The sequence below is a fragment of the Chiloscyllium plagiosum genome, unplaced genomic scaffold, assembly GCF_037043375.1.
Source record: "Chiloscyllium plagiosum isolate Xiang-an unplaced genomic scaffold, Cpla_swu_hap1 HiC_scaffold_31, whole genome shotgun sequence".
In the NCBI taxonomy this organism is placed as follows: Eukaryota; Metazoa; Chordata; class Chondrichthyes; order Orectolobiformes; family Hemiscylliidae; genus Chiloscyllium; species Chiloscyllium plagiosum.
Genome location: NW_028270169.1, coordinates 36405557 through 36432368, shown reverse-complemented (window position 1 = coordinate 36432368; position 26812 = coordinate 36405557). Strand labels below are relative to the sequence as shown.

General features: G+C 40.6%; 1 protein-coding gene across 4 annotated transcripts in view; it reads left to right on the top strand.

Moving 5' to 3' along the window:
• The window catches only part of tyw1 (tRNA-yW synthesizing protein 1 homolog (S. cerevisiae)), a 124637-nt gene that overhangs the window by 53165 nt on the left and 44660 nt on the right, over positions 1-26812 (top strand). For all 4 annotated transcript variants that reach the window (XM_087977418.1, XM_043718611.2, XM_043718610.2 and 1 more), the window contains one exon: positions 528-663. In XM_087977418.1, coding sequence (XP_087833544.1) covers positions 528-663 — 136 coding nt within the window. The remainder of the gene's footprint in view (positions 1-527; positions 664-26812) is intronic.

Sequence of the window (26812 nt, the reverse complement as noted above, 5' to 3'; positions counted from 1 at the left end):
CTTAGAAGAATGAGATGGAATTGGATTGAAATGTATAAAATCCTAACAGGCTTAGACAGGCTAGTTGCAGGGGAATCTAGAACCAGGGGTCACGGTGCCAGGATAAGGAATTAGGCCATTTAGAATTGAAATGGGGATACACTACTTCACTCACCTCTGGAATTCACTGCCATGGCAGCATGTGGAGGCCAGGTCACTGAGTACAGTCAAGAGAGAAGTTGATACATGTTTTCATATTAAAGACATTAAGGGGTAAAGAGAGGAATCCAGAATATGGTATTGAGTTAGAGGTTGGGCCATGATTATATTGAATGGTGGTGTTTAACAAGTGCTGCCAGCTATTTCACTTTGGTTTATTAATAGACTTGAACTCTGGTCATCATGACCAACTTTTTATTGGTAAGAAAGGGAAGATAATTATATAATTGATTTTAGGAATTTAGTTAAGGTGGAAAAATTTTCGAGTTCAGAATAAATGAAAGTTATAAATGAAGTAATTTCCTCAAATGTTGTATTCTTTCCTTCAGAAAACTTGAACCAGTTACTCAGCTTTATGTCAGTGTGGATGCAAGTACTAAGGATAGTCTGAAGAAAATTGATCGCCCCCTTTTTAAGGACTTTTGGCCACGATTTCTTGAATCCCTGAAGGCCTTGGCAGACAAGGTAATGAGATTATTTATGTAACTTGACAAAGGTACAGTAAGGCTTTTGTTGCACTGCATGTTCTGGGAATGGATGGTGCTGTTTAATGAGGAGTTGTGTTACTCCTAACACAAGGTGCTGCTCTGTCTTTAAGGAGAAGCAGCTGATCAGTTAAAGGCCTCAGTACAGCATGGCATCACAGTAAAACCAGAACCCAGCAGGTAATCACAACTGAAGACCAAGCTGAACAGAGACTCTCACTGGTTTAGATAAACAGCTCTGAGTGTAATGTGTTCACCCTCCTTCCCAATGAATTGACATTTCACAGCATTGTGAACAAATCCACTCTGATGGCCATGTGCCCACTGATGGGAAATTTCCTTCAAAGGATGGATTTCTGACATTTTGAGTTTCATTTCGAGTGACATTTTGAGGTTCGGAAGTCTGCCATTTAACAGTTTGTTTCCAAACACAAACCAGCTTTTCTGTTTAATAAAGTGAGCTGACAGTTGGTTTGCATGAAAAAATCAGCTTCTTGCTTTTAGATATCCTTGGTTTCCAGCTGGCATTTTTAAAAATAAAATGAATTGAGTGAATTCAGGGACAGGTTCTGAACATCCACATGAACAAACGTCCTAATGCCATATGCCATGTCCTGCTCCCAAACACAGCATCTGGTTTCAATATGGTGTGTGATACAGCAGCCTCTCCGTGTTAGAGTGAGAGGAGTCCCTCTCGTGCGCAGTATTATTCTCCCCCCACCCATGCGCAGTCTCAACCTCCCGTGCGCAATCTGTGGCCCACCCACCATGTGCAGTCTCACCCTGTCTCTTTCTCATGCATGATTTAGATTTTGCTCTGGTAGATAAAGGAGGGATATTTAGGAGGTTGGGATTAGGAAATGGTGCAAGATGATCAGCCATGGTCCTATCCTCTATGTTTCTATGTAATGTCTCCACATTCACTAACAAAACCATGTTGAGTGGGAGAGAAGGAGTGACGAAAGAGGCTATAAACTGATATGGACAGCATCACTTGAGTGAGCAAAGCGAGTGGCAGATGGAATATAAGAGGAGAAATATCTATTTGTGGCAGAGATTTAGAAACTGACTTGGTGACATTAAAATTCCCTTTCCCTGCCCAGTCTGCTCTTTCAGAACCAGTGAGGTTTTGTCCCTGAGGAAGGGTGTTTTCTGACTGGATTTTATAACATTGCAATATTAAGGTACTGAGTGTAACAGAGTTTGCTATATCCTATCACATCATTTAGTTTGCTGTCTGTATTGTGTGAATTATATTTAAAACAGTGGCAGATGGAATATAATGTGAAATGTGATTCACATTTGTATGTCAAAGAGAGCAAAGAACAGAATGTTTGGTTTTAAGAATGGTGAGAGACTTTTGAATATTATTGTCCACAGGGTTCGAGTGATCTTATACACAAATATCGGAAAGTTAACATGATGGTAGAACCAACAAATAGGAAGATAAATTGATTCTGATGTGGAATGAACTGCCCGAGGAAATGGTAGATGCGGGTACAACTAAAACATTTAAAATACATTTGGATAGGTGCATGAGTAGGAAATATTTAGAGGGATGTGGACCATATGCAGGCAAATTGGACTAGTTTAGTTGGACTGAAAGGTCTGCTTCCATACTGTATAATAGAAATCCTGATTAATAAAACGCTGTTAATGATGCAGTGCCAGATAACCCTGTTTCCTGCATATGGCTACATAGCTACATCGATGTGCCATGTTGATAAATAATGCAGAATTCAGAAAATATTTCTGACTTAGATATTCATAAAGATCATAATTGACTTACCTCGAGCTAAATTGCAGTTTTCATAGTTTGATGTATTAGCTTTTTATTGGTAGTTTGCTGTGTATTGTATCCAATATCCAAACCACCACATTTTCCAAAAGACTACCAATGCCCACTCCTGACCACCACCTGCAAACTTTAATTATATACAGCTCCAAATCAGTTGATGTAAGCCCATCGGAAAAGACTGAAGGTGTCCAGTATTTGATGATCTGATTGAGTATTGCTGGGGCAAGACGAGAGAGTCCTGACGAGGGAGAACTTCCCTTGAATTTCGCAAAGATGGAGAATTTAGGGAGGAGAGGACCTGTTAGAAAGTGAATGACATATGGAGGAGAATCCACTAAGTGGCACCTTCCCTATGGCAAATCTGCCACTGGCCCACAGAGTGAAAATTGTCAGGATTGGCTTTTCCTGTTACTGGTTAAATCCCAATGGTGTTGGGGTGAGGTCCCTAGGTGGTCATTAATGGCCACTTAAAAACTTCAGTTGGCCCAGGGCTAGTTGGACAATTGAAAACCTCCCCTACTTCTGGGAAAATTGTGGTGGGATTGGGTAGGACGTAGACATTGTGCCCATGGTATTTTGCAAGACCCTCCACCAACATCATCCACCAACATGTATAAAGTCTAGCCCTTTATTAACCATCGTAACTTCCCTGTTACTCATTTGAAATCTGGTGAAAACGGTGTGTAATTCCTTTGGGAATGCAATTGACATGAGGTTTTTCCCAGCTAATCTTTCAGTCTTGGGTGCAAACAGCTCTAACAACGTCTGCCACCTCAATTGGGGATAAATGTACTTCTAACGTGTTTGTTTTTGACTGTAAGAATGAGTGAGGCTCCAACTCTAAGGGCAGATGACACTTCTGTTGTTTGACATCAGGCTAATGTGAACCTTTAAAAGTAATCTGATTACGTTATGAGATCATTGTCACATTACATATATGGCAGTAAGAACATTACTGACTGGATTATTTGAAGAATACTGTTTGGACAGTTTGTTGGTGAGATTGGATTCCTTTCCTGACTGCAAGGTCTCCCCTCATCAGTTGTCACGTCTTGGAGGGGCTTCTGGTGGTTGTGCACTGAAGCGATTATCTAGCTTCATTGTTCTGTCACCTTTAAGGTGAACTATAAAATAATTAATCAGAGTAAATACTAATGTTTATATACGTGATCTGAACTCTTCATGGTGGTTTCTACTCAATATGATTATAATGCTTAAGGGAAAACAGAAGATGGCAGTTTTGCAAATTCATAGTGAATGATTTATAAGGTAAATGAGTTTGGATTTTATTGACTTCAAGTACTCCTGCAAAATTGATCTTTAGTCAAATAATTAAAAAGCAGTGTGCAGAAGTTGTTTAATGTTTCCATAAATCCAGTGTAAAATAATGAAAAAAATGTCTAGGGCATAGATATTTGAAACAATGTTATTATTTCTTAGAATAATTCTATTAATTCTCCCATGTTTATGTTTACATTTTACTTTGTGAGTACTTTGATCTAAATAATTTGTGTTCTGATGACAGTTCGAATGAAAGTGGTGCTGAAATTTAAATAGTTTTATATTATAGCTTGCATTCATTTGTTCCATGGCTTTTACTAATTTTTTTTCAAGTATCCCTAAAGGAATAGTTTTAATCTGCCAATTCAGAAATTAAATGCTATGATTGAATCATTACCTCTACATTCCATTTTTTTTGTATTACATAAAAGTTTTGAAAAAATTTTGTAATATGAAAACTGCACACTTACAGCTCTTCTGATATTTAGAGTTCCAGTAATTATTTATATAACTTCCCTTCTGCAGCAGTGGTAAAATCATCTTTTAGATACAGTTATAAAATCAAAGAATACAGAATTCTTAGATAATTTTGTCCTAAATTTGCATACAGGGTACCAGTTTAATATAAAGTAAAAATGCTATCTCCGATGTTCTAATACCCAAGAATGCTCTATTGTATAATGTTGTTTAATCCATCTGTGAATATGTACTTGTAGCTTGAACTGTTTCAACTGTCCGTATTGGCATCCGCTGATCAAAGAGAGTGCCTAGTGGGCAACTTACTGTGCTATATACAGAACAATCTCGGTTATCCAAACATAGATTATCTGAATTTTGGACTATTTGAACAAGATCTCAAGGTCCCAATACTTGGGTAAACTGTTATCTGAAATGTTCGATTTGTCTGAAACGTTCAATTGTCCCCGCCCGTGTTGTTCGAATAATTGAGGTTGCCCTGTATGTTGCGGAAGAATAAAATGGGCAACTATTAAGCTGGCAGGAAGCACCTAGTAAAACACATTTGAAGTCTAAAACTGAGCCGAGATACAACTGAAAGGATATAATTGTTTAGTTTTTGTCATGTTATCTCAATTTCATACTGTGACTGTTGTTTGGATTGTCCTTATCTCTCTCTCTCTCTTTTCACTTTTCAAAATTATCTGGCCCTTAGTTTTCCACTTCTCGCCCTTCAGGAATGATGAAGGGCTTTTGCCTGAAACGCGATTTTCCTGCTCCTCGGATGCTGCCTGACCTGCTGTGCTTTTCCAGCACCACTCTAATCTAGCCTTTGATTTACTGTCTTGTTTGACTGAGGAATGGTGACAAATGTCTCTTCCCTGATTTCTAGATTTGAATTTCTCATGAACAAGGTCATTATTGATCTTGGATCTTTCTGTGATGCCATCTATTGCATACTTTACATATCCCACTGCCTCACTCTGACATCCATGCTCAATTCTTAACGATAGATCTTTATAAACTTACCATTGTACGTACTTAATTTCACAATTACTACTTCAGTGCTCTCTTTGCTAACTATTTAGATCAGCAGCTGAGCACTAATGACTGACAATGTCAATCTTTTTCTCCCCTTGGAAGCTTTCCCACCTGATATTATTTTCCATTATTAGCACTATCTATATTTCAGTGGCTGTAGTATGGTCAATTGTTCAGATCACACTTTGGCAACATCTCCTGGTCCTCTGTTCTTTTTCCTTTGAGCACCTCATCCTGTTCTCTGGGTCTCCTCTTTTCTCAAAATCCTTGCTGTTTGTTCCACACTTGTTCCAGCATTCTGACAAAAGATCATGCATCTGCACCATTAACTGTGTTTCTCTCTATAGATGCTGCTTGATCTGCTGAGTATTTCATACATGTGACTACTTCTTCACTCCTTTTTTTTCCACCCACCCATCTGCAGATGGGATCTTGGGTGAATGTGGATAACCACTCTCTGGTACTTAGCACAGCCATTTTAGTGCATCACATCCTCCTTTTAAGTTAAGATTTGAAGCACAAAGTTAGTTGCCATATTAGTCTACAAAATAAGGAGGTGAAATCCAAAAAACTATGAACTTTTGTTGGTTATCACTAACTCTGGTGTTTAAAAACTCTCAACTCTGTTTGGATACAGTCACTTTCAAAAGAGATTGTGGATGATTTTGAAATGTTCAAACCTGAGAAGTTATTCAAAATCCAGTTAGTCTCTCTGCATTAATAAGGCACTGCTTGACTTCGTTTTACTGATTTTTCACCTCTGTTACTACCTTAACTCCTCCATTACTGAGACTGTTAGCCATGCTCAAATATTGAGAGTGTGGTGCTGGAAAAGCACAGCAAGTCAGGCAGAATCAGAGGAGCAGGAGAATCAACGTTTTGGGCATAAGGCCTTCAACAGGAACCAGAATTACACTCTCAACTTTGATCTCCAGTATCTGCAGTTCTCACTTTCTCCATGCTAAAATATGCCAAAGTTCTTGTCAATAAAAATCCATCACTATATTCCAAGATGTGTAAAATACCACTGCTCTGTCTATCCTACATAAAGTAAGGGTGGCACGGTGGCACAGTGGTTAGCACTGCTGCCTCACAGTGCCAGACACCCAGGTTCAATTCCTGCCTCGGGCAACTGTCTGTGGAGTTTGCATATTCTCCCCGTGTCTGCGTGGGTTTCCTCTGGGTGCTCCAGTTTCCTCCCACAGTCCAAAGATGTGCAGGTTAGGTGAATTGGCCATGCTAAATTGCCCGTAGTGTTAGGTAAGGGGTAAATGTAGGTGAATGGGTCTGAGTGGGTTGCTGTTCGGAGGGTCGGTGTGGACTTGTTGGGCTGAAGGGCCTGTTTCCATACTGTAAGTAATCTAATCTAATCTAAGTCCCCCCAGCAAAACAGTATTATATTATATATACTGTCCTTACGGATCTGCATTTCTCCCATGTCTCCTAACACATTAAGTTGAAAGTATGCACCTTCAAGTTGCTCCATTGGCTTGGTGCTCATTCCCTTCTCCCGATATATGTTGCCTGAATGGAAGTGCCATATGTGGTGTAAAATTATGTCCCAATACATGTGTGAATCATAATGCAACACATGTATTGGGCCAAGCAGTGGAATGTGGTGAAAGGGTTAAAATTGTGTCCCAATACATGTCTGAATCTAACCGAAAATGGAAGGTGTCGCTTAGTCCCGTGTGAATCTTATTATACACCTTCCCATGTGAATCTTCTTATCTGTATGTAACCAGAATGGAATGTGTTTTTTAGCCTTGCTCTGCTGTTCACATGAATGTTTATATCTGGAAAAGAGTATATCAGCTGGAAAAGTCTCCAGTTCGGTAGAGTCTGCTCCGGGGTTGCGTTTAACCGCCGAGCGTGGGTTGTTGGCAACCGCTCTACGAGAACTGACGGCTCCCAGTTCCGGTAACACGTAGAGTGAGTATAAACCAGACCCGTTGTAAGTACGAGACTGGTTGTGGCGACGCTGCGGGGAATAAAACACTTATATTCTAGCAGACTCGCCTCTTGGCTGTTTGTTCTATGTCAGACTACTTTCCTGCGAGCCTGGTCCTTGACCTTGAGAATTTTTTTAAAACACCATACAAGCACAAACTTGCTTATCCATAGTTTGTGAAATCGCTCTTTTAGGAAGCTAGGAAGTACTAAAAGAATTTTGTCACAAAGCTGAAGAATATATTGGTGAAGGTTATTTTGAAAGAGATTTAATATTAATAAAAAGGGCACTGTGTAAGTTAAGTTATGCTAATCGAATGTAAAGTTGACCTTTTGTGCATTTTTACATAATGTCAGTCATAAATCTCAGAACAAGGAATAAGAAATAAGTTATAAATAGAGAGTCCAGAGCTTAGCACTAAGAAAGGCTGAATATGCTTCATTAATAAACATCTACGAAGTCAAGACAAAGTCATCAAAGTCTCCATTCAGAAGGCATTTGTTTATGTTACATGGCTCCTCATCAGTAATTTGGTTCAAACAATACACAAAGTTGGTTTCCGTATTAGTCTACAAAAAAGTGGGTGCAATCCAAAGCGCTATGAAGTTATTGGTTCAGTAATTTGGAATGCCATCATTCAGCCGAAGATGTGAGAGGAATACATTTTCAACATTATTTAACTGAAAATGTATTTCAGCATTTAGATTACTTACAGTGTGGAAACAGGCCCTTCGGCCCAACAAGTCCATACCACCCCGCCGAAGTGCAACCCATCCATACCCCTACATTTACCCCTTACCTAACACTACGGGCAATTTAGCATGGCCAATTCACCTAACCTGCACATTTTTGGACTGTGGGAGGAAACCGGAGCACCCGGAGGAAACCCACGCAGATACGGGGAGAACGTGCAAACTCCACACAGTCAGTCACCTGAGGCGGGAATTGAACCCGGGTCTCTGGCACTGTGAGGCAGCAGTGCTAACCACTGTGCCACCGTGCCACCCAGTTGATTACTTTGTAATTAGATGCAATTGATGACCCAAGTAAAAATGATTGTCCTTTGTGCTTTAGAAATAAATGGATTATTCTGTGAGAATTAAGAACTAAACTGATGGGTGAGTGTGGTTTGAAGAATATCTGTTGAAACATTCAAACCTAAATTATTGTAAATTTGAGACGAGATATATGTAATAAAATAGATTGGCCACCAGGGTACCAGTGGAGCAGTGATAATGTCACTGAAGTAGTATTCCAGAGTCCCAGCTAATGCTCTGGAGATAGGGATTTGAATCCCACCAAAGCAGATTGTGAAATTTAATTCAGTTAATAAATTTAGGCTTTTTTAAAAAAAAAAACCAAAGCTGGTCTAATGGCAGCAGTGAAACCACTGTTGATTGTCATAAAAACCCAAAAAGTTAACTAATGTTCTTTCGGGTGAAAAATCTGTCATCCTCATAGCTGTGATTCTTAAATGCCCCATGAAATGATATAGAGAACCAATCAAACCTTCATGAAGTCTAAGAATAGGAATGAAACTGGACCAACTAACTATCAGCAGCATTGGCACTGGAAACAACAATGACAACTGGTTGACCCTGCAGCATCCTCTGTACTAACATTTCTGTGCCGTGCATATATTGCAAGGCCTTTCCTCCAGATTGGTCAAGCAACAGGTTGACATATCCCACTTACCAACTCATACTTTACAGCCCATTTCTCAGACTCCACCACGAACATCTGAATCCTGCTGAAAGGGCAGTATCACCAGAGGTGGCAAAACAGTGATATACAGCCAGGAGGGACTTACTCTGGGAGTCTTCAAAATTGATTCTCGACATGAGGCAATCTCATGGCATCAGGTGAATTGTGGGTGAGGAAACTTTTTGATTATTCCATATTGCTCAGACTTTCCTCAGTTGATGAATCGACTTCTCCATGTCAAACAACATTCAAAAGAAACACTGAGGGCAGCATGGGTCCAGAATGTATTCTGGGTGTCAACTTCAGGGTTCATTAGCAAGAGTGGCTCAGCAGCAGGTCTACTGATTGTGCTGGCTGGGTCCTAAAGGACATAGATACTAGATTGGATCTGTTGTAAGTGATGAGAGAAGCAAGAGGGTAAATCCTACTCTACCTCATTTCCAACAATCCACCTGTTGCAGATGCATTTGTACACAATATTAGTTTAAGTGACCACTGCACAGTCCTTAGGGACCAAGCCTGATGTTTACGTTGAAGATACCCTCCTTGTGTGATGTTAGCATGGTGCTAAATAGGAGAGATTTCAGACAGCTCTAGTAACACACAACTGGGCACCATTTGGTAGTGAGCCATCAACAGTTGCAGAATTGCCTTAGATTTCAAATTCTAACCTCCTGGCCCAATATCTACAACAAGCATCAAGCTGGGAGACCAACACTAGCTCAGTTAAAAGTGCAGGAGGGTATGCCACGAGCAGCACCAGGCATACCTAAAAATGGGGTATCAGCCTGGTGAAACTATAAAATAGGACTACTTGCATTCCAAAAATGTAAGCAGCATGTGGTAGACGGGGTTAAGTGATCCCATAGTCAACAGACCCGATGTAAGCTTTGCAGTCCTGCCACATTCAGTTGTAAATGGTGATGGACAATTAAACATCTCACTGGAAGAGGAGGCTACTCAAATCTTTCATCCTCCGTGATGGGGCAAGTCCAGCACATCAGGACAGAGATAATAAGATTGAAGCATTTGCATCCATCCTTAGCCATAAATGCTGAATGGATGATCCCTGTTTTCCTCTTCCTGAGGTCCCCAGATGCACAGATGTCAGTTTTCAGAGAATTCATCATCCACAAAGCACAAGGCTTATTAGTTGAGGAATACTCTCCACTTAGCTTGATGTGTGCAGCTCCAAGAACACCTTAAGATTACCTACACCATCCAGGATAAAGTAGCCCCATTGATTCGCACTCTATCCACTTGGCAGCAGTGTGAACTTTCTACAGGATGTACTGCAGTAACTCATCCAGGCTCCTTTGACACTACCTTCCAACCCGGGACCTTTAACATCTAGAAGGACAATGGCACCAGATACATAGTGACATATGTATCTGGTGCCATTGATAGTTCCCTTCTAAACTATACACCGTACTGATTTGGATATATATATTGCTGTTTCTTCATTATCGGCAGGTTCGATTCCTGAAACCCCCTCCCTAACAGCATTGTAATTGTATCTGCACACCATGGACTGCTGTGGTTTGAGCGCAACTCTCCACCACTTTTAAGGGCAACTTGGGATGAGTAATTAATGCTGCTCAGCCAGCACCACTCATTTTCTAATATGTGAAGAAAAGATGTAGGATTAAATTTTCAGCATTTTGAGTTAATTTACATTGCAATATTGGGTTTACGCTAATTGTAATTCAGGTTGATGCCAGGTAAATCCCTATTGGAATTGCTTGGGAAAAAATTGGAAAAAGGATTTCACATCTGTAAATATAGGATTGTTGAATGCTCTACCCCGAAGTAAAAAAATTGATACTACTGAATACAGCTTTCAGAAATGCACTGAATGCATGCTGTTACACATTTTGAGTATTGCATAAGCTATTCACTTTAGAATAATGGTATTGGTCACTCCAATCTAATCTGATCATGTTACATTTAAAAGTCCAAGTAGTCCTCATTTTACTTTGCAACATTGCCCCACTTTAGCATATTTTGTTTTTATGTAATTTATTCTTAGGAGCTCTTTTGTTTTGCATCACCCTTTTGTTAGCGGTTAGAGTGTTATGGATGCCTTCCACTCAAACTCAGAATCCAGTACTGTATTGCATGCCTACCAGACACTTTCTCTCTTTTGGCTTACAGGCAAGAATTTTATTTCTCTATTTGCCTTGCTTTCTGACCTTGTCTCTCAGCGAATTGCTTGGCCCTATCCTTTGCTTTGCTTTGCTTTCTAACTTTATCTGCTCCCCAGTCTATCGGCCAGCTTGCTCCATCCTTGCCTCATTTCCCATGGGCCTCGTCTCTCTACAGCCTCATTCTACCCAGCCCAATAATTCTTGTCTTTTAGACTCTAGGTTGGTCTTCCCTTCACTTCTGGCTACATTCCTGGTTGCTTTCATCCTTCTTAAATTTGATCTTGGGTCCTGGATTCCACCTAGTGGCAAAGGTCAATCACTGCAGGTAGTCCTGGGCATCCAGCTGCACTGACTGATTTCTATCACTAGATGGGGGTGAGAGCTTAAAAATGTGTTGCTGGAAAAGCGCAGCAGGTCAGGCAGAATCCAAGGAGAAGGAGAATCGACGTTTCGGGCATAAGCCCTTCTTCAGGAATGAGGAGGGTGTGCCAAGCAGGTTAAGATAAAAGGCAGGGAGGGGCATTGGGAATACGATAGGTGGAAGGAGGTTAAGGTGAGGGTGATAGGCCAGAGAGGAGGTGGGGGCGGAGAGGTCGGGAAGAAGATTGCAGGTCAAGAAGGCGGTGCTGAGTCTGAGGGCTGGGACTGAGAAAAGGTGGGGGAGGGGAAATTAGGAAGCTGGAGAAATCCGCATTCTTCCCCTGTGGCTGGAGGGTTCCTTGGCGGAAGATGAGTCGCTCTTCCTTCAGGCGTCGTGTTGCGATTGTCTGGTGATGGAGGAGGCCAAGGACCTGCATGTCCTTGGTGGAGTGGGAGGGGGAGTTAAAGTGTTCAGCCACGGGGCGGTTGGGTTGGTTGGTGCGGGTGTCCCAGAGGTGTTCTCTGAAACGTTCCGCAAGTAGGCGGCCTGTCTCCCCAATGTATAGGAGGCCACATCGGGTGTGGCTGAACACTTTAACTCCCCCTCCCACTCCACCAAGGACATGCAGGTCCTTGGCCGCCTCCATCGCCAGACAATCGCAACACGACGCCTGGAGGAAGAGCGACTCATCTTCCGCCTAGGAATCCTCCAGCCACAGAGGATGAACTCAGATTTCTCCAGTTTCCTCATTTCCCCTCCCCCCACCTTGTCACAGTCCCAGCTCTCAGACTCAGCACCGCCTTCTTGAACTGCAATCTTCCCAACCTCTCCGCCCCCACCCCATCTCCGGCTTATCACCCTCACCTTAACCTCCTTCCACCTATTGCATTCCCAATGCCCCTCCCCCAAGTCCCTCCTCCCTACCTTTTATCTTAACCTGCTTGGCACACCCTCCTCATTCCTGAAGAAGGGCTTATGCCCGAAACGTCGATTCTCCTTCTCATTTGATGTTGCCTGACCTGTTGTGCTTTTCCAGCAACACATTTTTAAGCTCTGATCTCCAGCATCTGCAGTCCTCACTTTCTCCTACTAGATGGGGGTGGTCAACGTATGTGCTTTGCATAACATTTCATTTAGAGTTTAAATTAACAACATAAAATTATTTAACATACCAATGAATGAAATTAACCATTTCAAAGTATAATTCATATTGAATTTTAACTTGGAGATGCAGCTATAGAGTTTCATTTTTTTTCTGATTTGGAGATGCCGGTGTTGGACTGGGGTGTACAAAGTTAAAAATCACACAACACCAGGTTATAGTCCAACAGGTTTAATTGGAAGCACACTAGCTTTCGGAGCGACACTCCTTCATCAGATGATAGTGGAGGGAGAAACTTGATGTCTGTGTCGATATGTGCAATCTTCTTGGAGATCCTCTCCACTTTAAGCCAGCGGTTAGTGGTGTCAATAGTAGTCATAATTTGGAGATGCCATTTTTTTCTGAGTTTTATCAGGGTGGGACGCTGGCTCAGTGGTTAGCATTACTACCTCACAGCACTAGGCACTTGGGTTCGATTCCACCCTCGGGCAACTGTCTGTGTGGAGTTTGCATTTTCTCCCAGTGTTTGTGTGGCTTTCCTCCCGGTGCTCCGGTTTCCCCCCACAGCCCCTTACATGTGCAAGTTATGTGAATTGGATATTGTAAATTGACCATAGCCATCAGGAATGCGTAGGTTAGGTGCATTAGTCAAGGGAAATGTAGAGTAGTAGGGTAGAGGAAGTGGGTCAGGGTGGGATACTCCTCGGAGGGTTGGTATGGACTTGTTGAGCCAAATGGCCTGTTTCCACACTGGAAGGATTCTATGATTGATTACTCTGAGAATTAATACTTGACTTAATCACAAACCTTTCTAAAAAAAACTTTATTAGAAATCCAATCTCAATTTTAACTGAGATCATACTTTTTAATTGTCCTGCTAAATAATTGCCATATGTTAGAGATGTAAGAATAATACCCACTTGTGATTTGAAAAAGATATTTATGCACTAGTGAAAAGACAAATAGAGTCATTTAGATGTACTGCATGGAAACAGACCCTTCGGTCCAACTCATTCAGCCAACCAGATATCCTAAATTAACCTGGTCCCATTTGCCAGCACTTAGCCCATATCCCTCTAAACCCTTTCTATTCATATACCCATCCAGATGCCTTTTAAATGTTGTAATTGTACCAGCTTCAACGACTTCCTCTGATGGCTCATTCCATATAAGCACCATCCTCTGCATGAAAATGTTGCCCCTTAAGTCCTTTTTTAAATCTTTCCCCTCTCGCCCTAAACCTATGCCCTCCAGTTCTGGACTTCCCCACCCCAGGGAAAAGACCTTGTCTATTTACCCTTTCCGTGCCCCTCATGATGTTATAAACCTCCATAAAGTCACCTCTCAGCCTCCAGCGCTCCAGGGGAAGCAGCCCCAGCTGATTCAGCCTGTCCTGTAGCTCAAATCCTGCAACCCTGGCAACATCCTTAAATCTTTTCTGAACCCTTTCAAGTTTCACAACATCTTTCCTATTGCAGGGAGACCAGAACTGAATGCAGTATTCCAAAAGTTGCCTAACCGATGTTCTGTACAGTCGCAACATAACCTCCCAACTGCTATACTCAGTGCTCTGTCCAATAAAGGGAATCGTACCACACACCACCTTCACTATCCTATCTACCTGTGACTCCGCTATCAAGGAATGCACTCCAAGGTCTCCTTGTTCAGCAACACTCCCCAGGACCTTAGCATCAAGTGTGTAAGTCCTGCCGTGATTTGCTTTTCCAAAATGCAGCACCAAAATGACAAAAAGCAGTGGACCCAGCACTGATCCTCATGGCACATCGCTGGTCACAGGCCTTCAGTCTGAAAAACAGCCCTCCACCACATGTGTGGCACATTCCTGATGAGCTTATGCTCGAAACAACTATTCTCCTGTTTCTCAGATGCTGCCTGTGGGTGGCACGGTGGGTGGGTGGCACGGTGGCACAGTGGTTAGCACTGCTGCCTCACAGCGCCAGAGACCCGGGTTCAATTCCCGACTCAGGCGACTGACTGTGTGGAGTTTGCACGTTCTCCCCGTGTCTGCGTGGGTTTCCTCCGGGTGCTCCGGTTTCCTCCCACAGTCCAAAGATGTGCACGTCAGATGAATTGGCCATGTTAAATTGTCCGTAGTGTTAGGTAAAGGGTAAATGTACGGGAATGGGTGGGTTACGCTTCGGTGGGTCAGTGTGGACTTATTGGGCCGAAGGGTCTGTTTCCACACTGTAAGTAATCTAATCTAAAAAGGCTGTGTTTTTCCAGCACCGCACTTTTTGACTCTGGTACACCACTGGTCACAGGCCTCCAGTCTGAAAAGCAACCCTCCACCCTCTCTTCTACTTTTGAGCCAGTTCTATATCCAAATGGCTAATTTTCCCTGTATTCCACGAGATTTAACCTTGTTTACCTGTCTACTATGAGGAACCTTGTCAATTGCGGGTGGCATGGTGGCTCAGCGGCTGGCACTGCTGCCTTACAGCACTAGGGTCCCAGGTTCGGTTCCAGCCTAGGTGGCTGACTCTGTGGAGTGTCCACATTCTCCCCATGTCTGCGTGGGTTTCCTCTAGGTGCTCCGGTTCCTCCCACGCTCCAAAGATGTGCAGGTTAGGTGAATTGGCCATGTTAAATTGCCTATAGTGTTAGGTGCATTAGTCTGAGGGAAATGGTTCTGGGTGGGTTACTCTTCGGAGGGTCAGTGTAGACTGGTTGGGCCGAAGGGCCTGTTTCCACACTGTAAGGAATCTAATCTAAACGCCTTACTGAAATCCATATTGATCACGTCCACCGCTCTGCCCTCATCAATCCTCTTTATTACTTCTTCAAAAAGCTCAATCAAGTTCGTGAGATGTGATTTCTCCCGCGCAAAGCCATGGTGACTATCCCTAATCAGTCCTTGCCTTTCCAAATACATGTACATCCTGTCCCTCAGAATTCCCTCCAACAACTTGCTCACCTCTGAGGTCAGGCTCGGCGGTCTATAGTTCCCTGACTTTTCCTTACCATGTTTCTTAAATAGTAGCACCACATTAGCCAACCTTCAGTCTTCCAGCACCTCAGCTGTGACTATTGATGATACAAATATCTCAGCAAGGGGCCCAGCAACTCTTCCCTAGCTTCCCACAGAGTCCTAAGGTCCTGGAGATATGCCCACTTTTATACCTTTTAAGTCATCCAGCACTTCCTCTGTAATATGGACATTTTTCAAGATGACACCATAAATTTCCCCACATTCTATATCTTCCTTGTCCTCCACCATAGTAAACACTGATGGAAAATAGTCATTTAGTATCGGTTCAACACATAGGCTGCCTTGCTGATCTTTGAGGGGCCCTATTCTCTCCCTAGTTACCCTTTGTCTTTAATGCTTTTTAAAAACCCTTTGGATTCCCCTTTAACCCTATTTGCCAAAGCTTTCTCATGTCCCCTTTTTGCCCTCCTGATTTCCCTCTTAAGCATAATCCTACTGAGTTTATACTCTTCAAAGGATTCACTTGATCTCTGCTGTCTCTACCTGACATATGCTTCCTTTTTCTTAGCCGAAACCTCAGTATCTCTAGTCATCCAGCATTCCCTACACCTACCAGCCTTGCCCTTCACCCTAACAGGAACATATTGTCTCTGGACTCTCGTTACCTCATTTTTGAAGGCTTCCCATTTTCCAGCCATCCCTTTACCTGCGAACATCCACCCTCGATCAGCTTTTAAAAGTTCTTGCCTAATACTGTCAAAATAGGCCTTTCTCCAATTTACAATTTCAACTTTTAGATCCAGTCTATCCGTTTCCATCGCTATTTTAAAGTAAATAGAATTATGGTCGTTGGCCCCAAAGTGCTCCCCCACTGACACCTCAGTCACCTGCCCTGCCTTATTTCCCTAGAGTAGGTCAAGTTTTGCACCTTCTCTAGTCGGTACATCCACATACTGAATCAGAAACTTTTCTTGTACACACTTAACAAATTCCTCTCCATCTAAGCATTTAATATTATGACAGTCCCAGTCTATGTTTGGAAAATTTTAAATCCCCTACCATAATAACCGTATTATTTTTGCAGTTAACTGAGATCTCCTTACAAATTTGTTTCTCAATCTCCCTCTGACTATTAGGGTGTCGATAATACAATCCCATTAAGGTGAACATCTCTTTCCTATTTCTCAGTTCCACCCAAGTAACTTCCTTAGATGTATTCCCAGGAATATCCTCCCTCAGCCTTGGAATCATTTGAAGAACAGCTAGAAATTGCATAAGAGGGAATGTAGGATCTTTATGGAAAGCTGAGCTGAGATTTGACAAATGTTTTTCGTATTTTGTGACTGGGACTTATGATGAGCTGGTTGGCTGTGAAATTGAAATTTCGGAGTTCGTTGATGAGAAATTTTGGTTTTTAGGTTTGTCCAAATAGTCTGTACAGATGTTTTTCCTTTTTGTTTCTGGCAAGATCAGCATTTGTTGCTCATTCCTAATGGCCTTTGAACTGAGCGGTTTGTTGGGCCATTTGCAAAGGGCAGTTAAGAGTCAATCACAATTTTATGGATCTGGATTTACATGTAGGTTGGATAAGGACTTCAGTTACCCATGTGATTTATGCAGTTACATGGCTAAGGATTTTGGTTTACGAGATGGATTTTTAATGATAATCCTCGATCACCATTATTAAGACTAGCTTTAAATTCCAAATTTATTAATTCGCTTTAAGTTCATTGTTACCATTGTGACAGTTGAACCCCTGTCCCCAGCACAGCATATTAGTCAGAACCTCTGGATTACTAGTCTAGTGACCTAACCTCTTCATCTTACTTTCAACGTATAGCTAGTCTGTTGTTTACTAGCTTCCAGTTTGTGGGATGTTCTGAGCAGATCGATTCACAAATGTTCTTGACTATTGGTTTTGAACACTTTCACAGAATTGCTCTTTTCTACATTATTATTCTCTCGATTTGCTTGCAGTTGATCATATCCACCAAGCTATTCAATCTTGATACTTTCCCATACAATAATTCTCATAGCTTTGACCATTAGGAAACCAATTAGCTAAACAAAGTTTGGATACACAAATGTTTTGTGCTCCACTTCATTTGAAACTAGTTGTCCTGTGCCCTTGCGTCCTGAGAGAAATTGGCTGTTTTGACACCTCTATTTCAGTGAATTTCTTTCAGTTATAAGTGAAAGTTGGTTGCTTAAAAGAAACATTTTATTTGGGGATGACATGGTATAAAATGTTTATCTAGAATAGAGAATTCACCAGGAAATTAAAATTGGAATCTGATGCTTGTGCGTTCTCCAGTGTGGAATCTGTGCAATGTGGATAAGTGACATGTGCCAGGTAATAGTCTTGTTGAACAGCAGAAAGCCAATTGTCTTCCCATAACAACTATTGAGAAGCCCTTCACCATCGGTGTCTTAGGATCACTATTGATCAGCGATTGAACTGGATCAATTAAATCAGTACCATAATTACAAAACCAGGGCAGATGCTGTCTGCTGTGTCATTTCACTTTCTAACGCCACAAAGTTTATCCAGCATAGAGTCATAGAGTACAGCATGGAACAGACCCTTCAGTCCAACCTGTCCATGCCAACCAGATATCCCAACCCAATCTAGTCCCACCTGCCAGCACTCTGCCCAAACCCTTCCTATTCATATACCCATCCAAAAGCCTCTTAAATGTTGCAATTGTACCAGCCTCCACCACTTCCTCTGACAGCTCATTCCATACATGTACCACCCTTTGTGTGAAAAAGTTGCCCCTTAGGTCTCTTTTATATCTTTCTCCTCTCACCCTAAACCTATGCCCTCTAGTTCTGGACTCCCCGACCCCAGGGAAACGACTTTATCTTATCCATGCCCCTCATGATTTTGTAAACGTCTATAAGGTCACCCCTCAACCTCCGACGCTCCAGGGAAAACAGCCCCAGCCTGTTCAGCCTGTCCCTAAAGCTCAAATCCTCCAACCCTGGCAACATCCTTGTAAATCTTTTCTGAACTCTTTCAAGTTTCACATAGGAAGGAGACCAGAATTGCATGCAATATTCCAGCAGTGGCCTAACCAATGACCTGTACAGCTGCAACATGACCTCCCAGCTCCTGTACTCAATACTCAGACCAATAAAAGAAAGCATACCAAATACTTCCTTCACTATCCTATCTACCTACGACTCCACTTTCAAGGAGCTATGAACCTGCAGTCCGAGGTCTCTTTGTTCAGCAACACTCCCTAGGACCTTACCATTAAGTATACAAGTCCTGCTAAGATTTGCTTTCCCAAAATGCAGTACCTCTCATTTATCTGAATTAAACTCCATCTGCCACTTCTCAGCCCATTGGCCCATCTGGTCAAGACCCTGTTGTAATTGGAGGTAACCTTCTTTGCTGTCCACTACACCTCCAATTTTGGTGTCATCTGCAAACTGACTAACTTGTACCTCTTATGCTCGCATCCAAATCATTTATGCAGATGACAAAAAGTTGTGGACCCAGCACCGATCCTTGTGGCACTCCATGATCACAGGCCTCCAGTCTGGAAAAACAACCCTCCACCACCATCCTCTGTCTTCTACCTTTGAACCAGTTCTACATTCACGAGGTACAAGTAAAGAATGTAATGGAGCGCTTGCCCCTCGTGGATGGATGTAACTGTAATAAAATACAAGAAGCCCCATATCATCCAGGCTTTGTTTAATTGGTGGTCCTGCCTTATCTGCAGTATATGTGCAGGAAACACTGGGTATTGGTTAGCTCAGTTGACTGGGCAGTTGGTTTGTGATTCAGACGATGCCAACAGCACCGGTTCAATTCCTGTATCAACTGAGAACACCATGTAGGTGGCTGCCTTCTCAACATTGCCTCTCACCTGAGCTGTGGTGAAACGCAACACCAATCATGTCTTTATCACTACTGAGAAAGCAGCCCTTCAGTTCTTGGGTACTACAGTGATTTTATGCTTTTTGCCCTACCTGTGATGCATGCCTTTTAGTAATACAAGCAGCAATGACATGGGAGCCTGATTCATTCATCATAGAATCCCTACATTGTGGAGGCAGGCTGCTTGGGCATTCAGGCAATATGTACTGACTTTGCTGTATCGCACTGCCACTGTTATCTCCATATTCTGCAATTCCTTATTTATCAACGTTCCATGAGCATCATAAACACAGATTTCAGTGTAAGGAAGGAGGCTCAAGACCATACTCTTCTCAACTAAAGATGAGCAATAAATTAGCTTACTCTGTTTTTGATTGGGGTTTTCTGGAAATACAATCTGGTGGCAGTAGCATACTAAAAGATTATCAAGTGGTGCTAAGGCACTGAGATCTGACAAAAAGTGAATGAAAAATAATGGGCTTGATAAATATTAATTTCGCGCTGAAGAAGACTAATTGTTTACAGAAAGGGACATAGCACAGGTGGTACAGGATCAATTATGGATGTGGATGTGTATGGAGTTCCTCGTTGAATTTTTATCAAAACCATTCAAACCCCTGGACACATCTAATTTATCCCTACCATCTGTTTATTAACATTCGGAAAAAAATCACAACTTGTACTTTAGTTGAGAATCTGTGGCGGCCACGTAAATTAGGGTGTTGGCAAATATTTTTAAATAAAATCCTGCCATTTTGCAGTCCTCCAAAAATAAATTTCCTGGTGAATATATCTTTTAATATGAGAAATTACAAATTTACAAATGAGTGATACTCTTTGCTTTGAATGTTTTGCATAATCTTTCTATATTTGGCTTCATGATCCTTCATTCTTTGTTCACAGCATGGATCCTTGTACTATTTTCAACATAAAGTTAAGTTTCATTATTTTTAATAAGTTGAGGGCAAACATTTTCCTGTGTGCTATATAGACAAACATGTTTGAGTTCCATCTGTTGTCTGTTCAAACAGCGCAAACGTTATATCCTGAATCATATACTTCCATTCTAGGGTCATTTCCATTACTTCTAATTGGTGGGTTAAGAGGGTCTAACTTTACTAAGAGGCTTAAGGTATAAATATACAAATTTATTGATAACAGGAATTTAAAATGTACTAATAAAGAGTAAACCTTTGGTCTAATTCCCTACCAATGAATGTATAATCAAACGTAAATTTTCTTTGGCATTGTCACTGTGAGAACAGTTTTCTAGCTCCGTTCAAATGAAACCCACAGGAGAACGATTCATATCTTTTGCTGACAATATTGGGCATCTATTCCTATTGCTCTTCCCACTGCCTGTCCAATGTAGAATAAAGATTAATTTATTATAAAGAATATTAAGCGGCTGAGTGGCCTACTCGGCACCTACTCCTTATGACCTTGTATCTTCCTATTAGAATTAAGATGCAGAAAGGCACTAGTTGTGACTTTTTCTGAAAGCAAATGTCAATATTTTAATTGCTGAAACCAGTGAAACAGGGACAACTCTCTACTAAATTAGATATTTTTGACCTTTGAAGAAAATCAAGTTTTTTGAAGAAAATGGAGGTGGAGAGGAGAGAGAAATCAGGAATAAAGGTTGAGGAAGGAGAGACTGGTTATCTCTTACCAGCTGCCATCAGGAAAATGAGGGTCAAATGGATGGAAGTTAAGAATGTGATAAGTGACAGTGAAGCAAGTGGAAGCTAGTAATTCAAGGGCTGATTGGATATTTTAAATGGGACATTTTAAAGGATATACAGTGAGAAATCAATAGCGTAGGGATCAGAGGCAAGAACAAAGAATGAGTGACAGGCAGGATTAAAGAGTGCAGCTGAAGTGGAAATGTTCATAGCAATCTCATGATAAAATAAGAGCTTCTTGTACAGCCACCCTTCCACTGGGTAGCTCCATGTTATATTGTTGGTGTACTACTGTCATCAGTTCTCCTCAAGTTTTAATGATTTTTGCACAGGTTTTATGTTCATCGCCATGCTGTTCTTTTCCTGTTATTAAATATAAACTGTTATTGTAAGTCCCTTTCGAAACTGAACTATTAATACATGAACTCTTTTGAAATCTTCTGAACTTTTGTCATACTAACTGCAGTTTGTAACTTGTGATTGATGTTTGACTCTAATACCTTAAACTACCCCATAAAATAATTCAATTCAACTTGAGGGTTGTACAATGTGTCTTGAACACAAATCATACTAGGAAATTAACCTTGTTCTGCAGTTTTTACAGTATGCAATGTGGATATAAAGTCAATGGTATACCTTAGACAACCTGGATTAAGGTATATTTTAACAAATGGCAATAAATTCTTTATCTAAGCCATTTATATTAGCACTGTTTGAAATTGTATATGATAAATAATGTTAATGTTTCACTATTCAGTTAATCAGCTATATAGTTGATATCCAGGCAAAAGAACCATGACAAATTGCTTTTAAAGAATTTTACATGACTAATGTTTGATAGTGCAGTTATGAAAATGGTAAAGAGATGAAGAGTTTCATGCTCAACCTAGCCTTGCTGTGAGCAAATCTAAACAGCAGACTTTGGAAGAACTTCATGCTGATCTGTATTGTCTAGTTTAAACCTGGTAATATTTCATTGTGTAATGACAACAGGTTGAAATTCAGAATTCTGTTTTATGGTTAATCCTATTTTTCATTGTGTGTTAGTGCATTTTATTACTGCATTAGATAAAACAAATCTTCATGGTTTAATGAGTGGTATTTAAAGAGGATTATAAAACAGTTTAAAGCAATTGATTCTTCACACTGATTTAGGTTTCATGCAATATATCACCTGTTGCCAAGCTGTGAATAATGAAGACTGTGATTAATGATGTTTATTATTCAAAATATTCAGAAAACTGGGCAAAGTAATATATGGGTCATTTTCAGGTTGGCAGATTGTCATTGATGTGACACAAAATTCCGTGTTTGGTCCTCAGAAATTTATAATCTGCGTCAGAGACATATCCAAGTTGTTAATACTGTAGATTCAAACCAAGCTGGTCAAACAGAAACCAGAAGGACCAGACTGTTCTTGTGCAGCAATTTTCTTGACTATATTAGTCACTTGTCCAAGTCCAATGTTTCCTCCTTTGTGTATCTTGATACCAATTAATATGCCATTACCCATAGTGGGCGGCACGGTGGCACAGTGGTTAGCACTGCTGCCTCACAGCGCCAGAGACCCGGGTTCAATTCCCGACTCAGGCGACTGACTGTGTGGAGTTTGCACATTCTCCCAGTGTCTGCGTGGGTTTCCTCCGGGTGCTCCGGTTTCCTCCCACAGTCCAAAGATGTGCAGGTCAGGTCATGCTAAATTGCCCGTAGTGTTAGGTTAAAGGGGTAAATGTAGGGGTATGGGTGGGTTGCGCTTCGGCGGGTCGGTGCGGACTTGTTGGACCGAAGGGCCTGTTTCCACACTATAAGTAATCTAATCTAATTTAACCTTAATTGCTTGTTATCAGTGCCAGCAAAAATATCATTTACTATTAATATGGTCTTCCAGCAAATAGTGATTCTTTTCTTCCTTCCAAGTCATCTGTAATTCTACCATCTTAACCTTGATCATCTTGCCCAGCTAACAGTGCTTCCACAATTTTTGTGATGTACTAATTTTCAGCTCTATCGCAGCATTCTTGAAATAAGGCGTGGCATTGCTGAAAGAAATTTGTTCCTTATTCACTTCTGGGTTTAGTCAATTGATCTCCCAATTGCCACTTAGCACCTTTCTTTTACAGCTTCATTAGTAATACCCAACCTCTATCACTGAAACATTTTGTTCAGGTTCAACTCTCAGTACCATACCTGAATATTAAAGAGCCATAGCTTCAAATGTTTTTTTAAAAAAATTGTATAAGACAATAGTTAAATTAGAATTGGATATGAATTGCAATTTTAGGCTCTTTCTTACAAGAGGAAACAAAGTGGAAAAATTGAGAGAAAATTCACTAGGATGTTATCACAGATGAGGATAATGGAAAAGTGGAAACTTGAGTAGTTGAGCTTTTCTTCAAATTGGAGCGAAGATGTTTGAAGAAGATTTTCTTTCAGGCTATTCTAACATTATGGTCTTGAATTGCATGGTACTGAATGGAAGCGCAATATTGAAATGAACAAAATGACCAGATGGTGTTTTAGTGGTGAAGCTTAACAGGTAAGTGTTGGCTTTTACACAGCAAAACATCTCTGCACTTAAATAGTGTCTTGAGATTCATTATGTCGAAGTGAGAAAGTGAATGGAACCATGCTTAAAGTATCATCTGAAAGGCCACATCTCCGAATGCAGCACTCGCTTCTTACTAAAATGAAGCCATCCAGTAATATCTGCTTTACTGCGTAGAACTTAAACCCACAAAAGTCTGACTGCAAGGCAAATGCCACAATTAACTCAAGGCTGACACCTTGTTGTAAAAATCTGTAGATATTTCCGTGCCACTTATTTGCACACATTTATTTCCTCCATTTTTGTTATAAACTTCTGAAATAACTGCACACAGGTTGGTACCCTGTCACTAAATCACCCTTTATTTACTTGTGCGCAGTGGACTGGCTATGGCTAGCCAGCTTGGAGTCCTACACAGAACTGAGGAGATTCTCATCTCTTGGTTATGTTAGTCAGCCAGGGCTTTCCTGATTGCCCCAGATTAACAATCCCAATCAATGAGCTTGTAGTCAACGAGATCAACCTGGTTCTAATTGCTACAATTTCTCAGCTTCAACAACATGTCTCTGAGTCAATTGCATTATTTCTTGCATTAATATTTTAAATATATATATATATTCTTGACCGTCATGCATGAGATGTACTTGGTGCAATGCATGCGTAGATGCTTTTTTTCATGATGCCCCTTTATCCATTATCTTTGGAGAATTAATTTAGGAGTTGAAAAAAGAATAAACTAGGAAGTAACCACTTTCATAACCTTCTCATTTTGAAAATTTTGCCTGGTTACTGGTTAAGGATAAAGTAGGATAATCATATTTTGTTGCGAAGAATACTTCGAGGCATTCTGATAGTATTATAAGCACAAGTTATTATAACTATTTATAAAGAAAAACTTTCACGTGACTTTCTTCTATTCCTTTCCTCCTTTTGTTCGGGAGTGTGATCTTGGGTTGGTAAAATTCAGCATGTTTTGTCAACATGTGTTACTAAACACCTTGGTCTTGTGCTCTTTCTAAAAATGCAATTCCCCAGCAGTCACAAGTTTCTAGCACATCTCAAGTGAGACAGCAAGCCTAGGATTAGCAAATACTCTTTTGAGTGCTGTATTGTGTGGGATGTTCAGCACTTTTTCCCACCACTTTCAAGAGGTGGAAATAAGCATGGCATCAACATATTGACTAAATTAAAAGGCTTATTTCTATCTAACAGAGAGCAATAGTAAACCATAATAAGAGTTCAAGATTTAAATACTGTACAATAAAAATAAGATCAGCCCTCATTGAATTACATAACATAATTCCTATTGTTTGGAAACCCAAAGTTGATCTCATGTTATGGGGATATTGACAGCACGTGGATTGTAACTGTTGAAGAAGATTTCATGATTTGATGTTATGTAGTTTATATCTGCAGGAAAAATGATGAATGTGTTCTCTAAACTTGTGTTGGAAAGTCTCTAAAGTTAAACCTGCCAGTCATCCATGATTAATGGCACAATGGTAGGGACTAATGAGCAGATGCTCACACATCATCTTGCTGCTGCATGCCTGCTAATACTGTAACCATACATAATATGATTCACAGTTTGACAAAGCTCCTTTGTCCTGAGAAAATGTCCAAATCAATCAATTTGACTGAATCCCATACTCTCCAGGCTAATTTTGAAGCTGGATAAGCAAAACAATTTATGTTTTGATCTGAGCTATTTTAGAGGTGTATCAGACAAAATTTCAGACTATTTTATAAGTATGAGAACAGTGGTCAATTATCTACACGCCTGGAAGTTTCTATCTATTGCTTTACCCTCTGTTAAGTGAAACTGAATGTTTATCCCTAAAGAAATGGATATGAAACTGTTTATTTAGTTTCACATTTGCTTATATCAATCATTTCTTCTGTTTACCCTGCCTAAGTATCAAATAACTTCTAAGTCAAGGAAATGTTAGTAAGTCAGTTTGCTCTAATATATGCTTAACAACTTTATTAATAACTTTTCTGGTTTTAAATAAACTAATGGAGTTTAAACCCTGATGAGCAATTTATTATTCGATTATTAACATGGTGAACTGCAGTAGAAATCTTCATGCTGAGGAGGCTCATTATGCTTGAACAGTCAGTAAGCAAGTTATTCCACAGCTGAAACAGTGATTAACAGCCTTAAATCGTGCTAAAGTCTATGAGACAAACCTTTTTGCCTTTATTTCAGCATCTGAGTGTGTTGAAACTGCAGCTTGCTGGGAAATCTCTATCAAGAGGTTAGTTCAACTCACTTGAGAAAGACGCATGATCAAGATTTGTGCCAGATCGAGAGCAAGGGAGGGAAGTCAAAGGCATGTTGTCAGAATGTCCACAAATATCCTAAATTGGGACACTGCAGATCTCTTAATAGAATTTAATGTATTTAAACAATGTTCAGACCTATAGTTTCCAGATACAAGAAAACAAACCATTAATATTTGCTTGACACTTGGCGCAAAGGTCTATTACAGACTTTGTGCCAGTATTAACAACTGAAAACATAAAGTATTCCCAAAAGATATGACCAAATTGCAGTTTGATTAAACTTCCATGTTCATCCCAAGAATTCATGTCATTTTGATAGAAGCCTATAGAATCCATAGAACACTTTGTGAGTAGATGTAGAGAAAAAGTTTATTATGTAACATTTCACTTGGAGAGTTGCGATCACATCCACCCCCATGGACACTTTCCAGAAAGATTTGCTGGACAAATCTATGGCACCGAAGAGCTTTTAAATTATGGGGCTAATTATGAAGCCATCCTCACAGGCTGATGAAACTTACAAGTCCTAAGTACAAACTCAGCAGTTGATGCAGTTATGAGACCATCCTGTCATGACAAGACATGTGGAAGGTGTGGTCTTCTGCACCAAGAAAATACCCAGCTTTCAGTCATTTTTCAGGGGACGTGCAGAAAAAAAGCCTTTGACAGGGCAGTAGATCAAAGGCTGATGCGGCTACAAAGAGCTGAGCTTTAACACAAACAGAGAGCACACAGGAGAAATACCTTCAAATGACAGTAACCCCATCTGAAATCCTGCTAGAGGCTTATAAATGAAGTAATCCACAAATCAGAATCTGATATGTATAGGTTGAGGCAGATTGGTGAATATGTGTTTCACACAGTCAATCTCAAGAAAAACCTCTGTCATGATACTGTCAAAAATGTTTGCAACAAGTTAAACTATCTGTC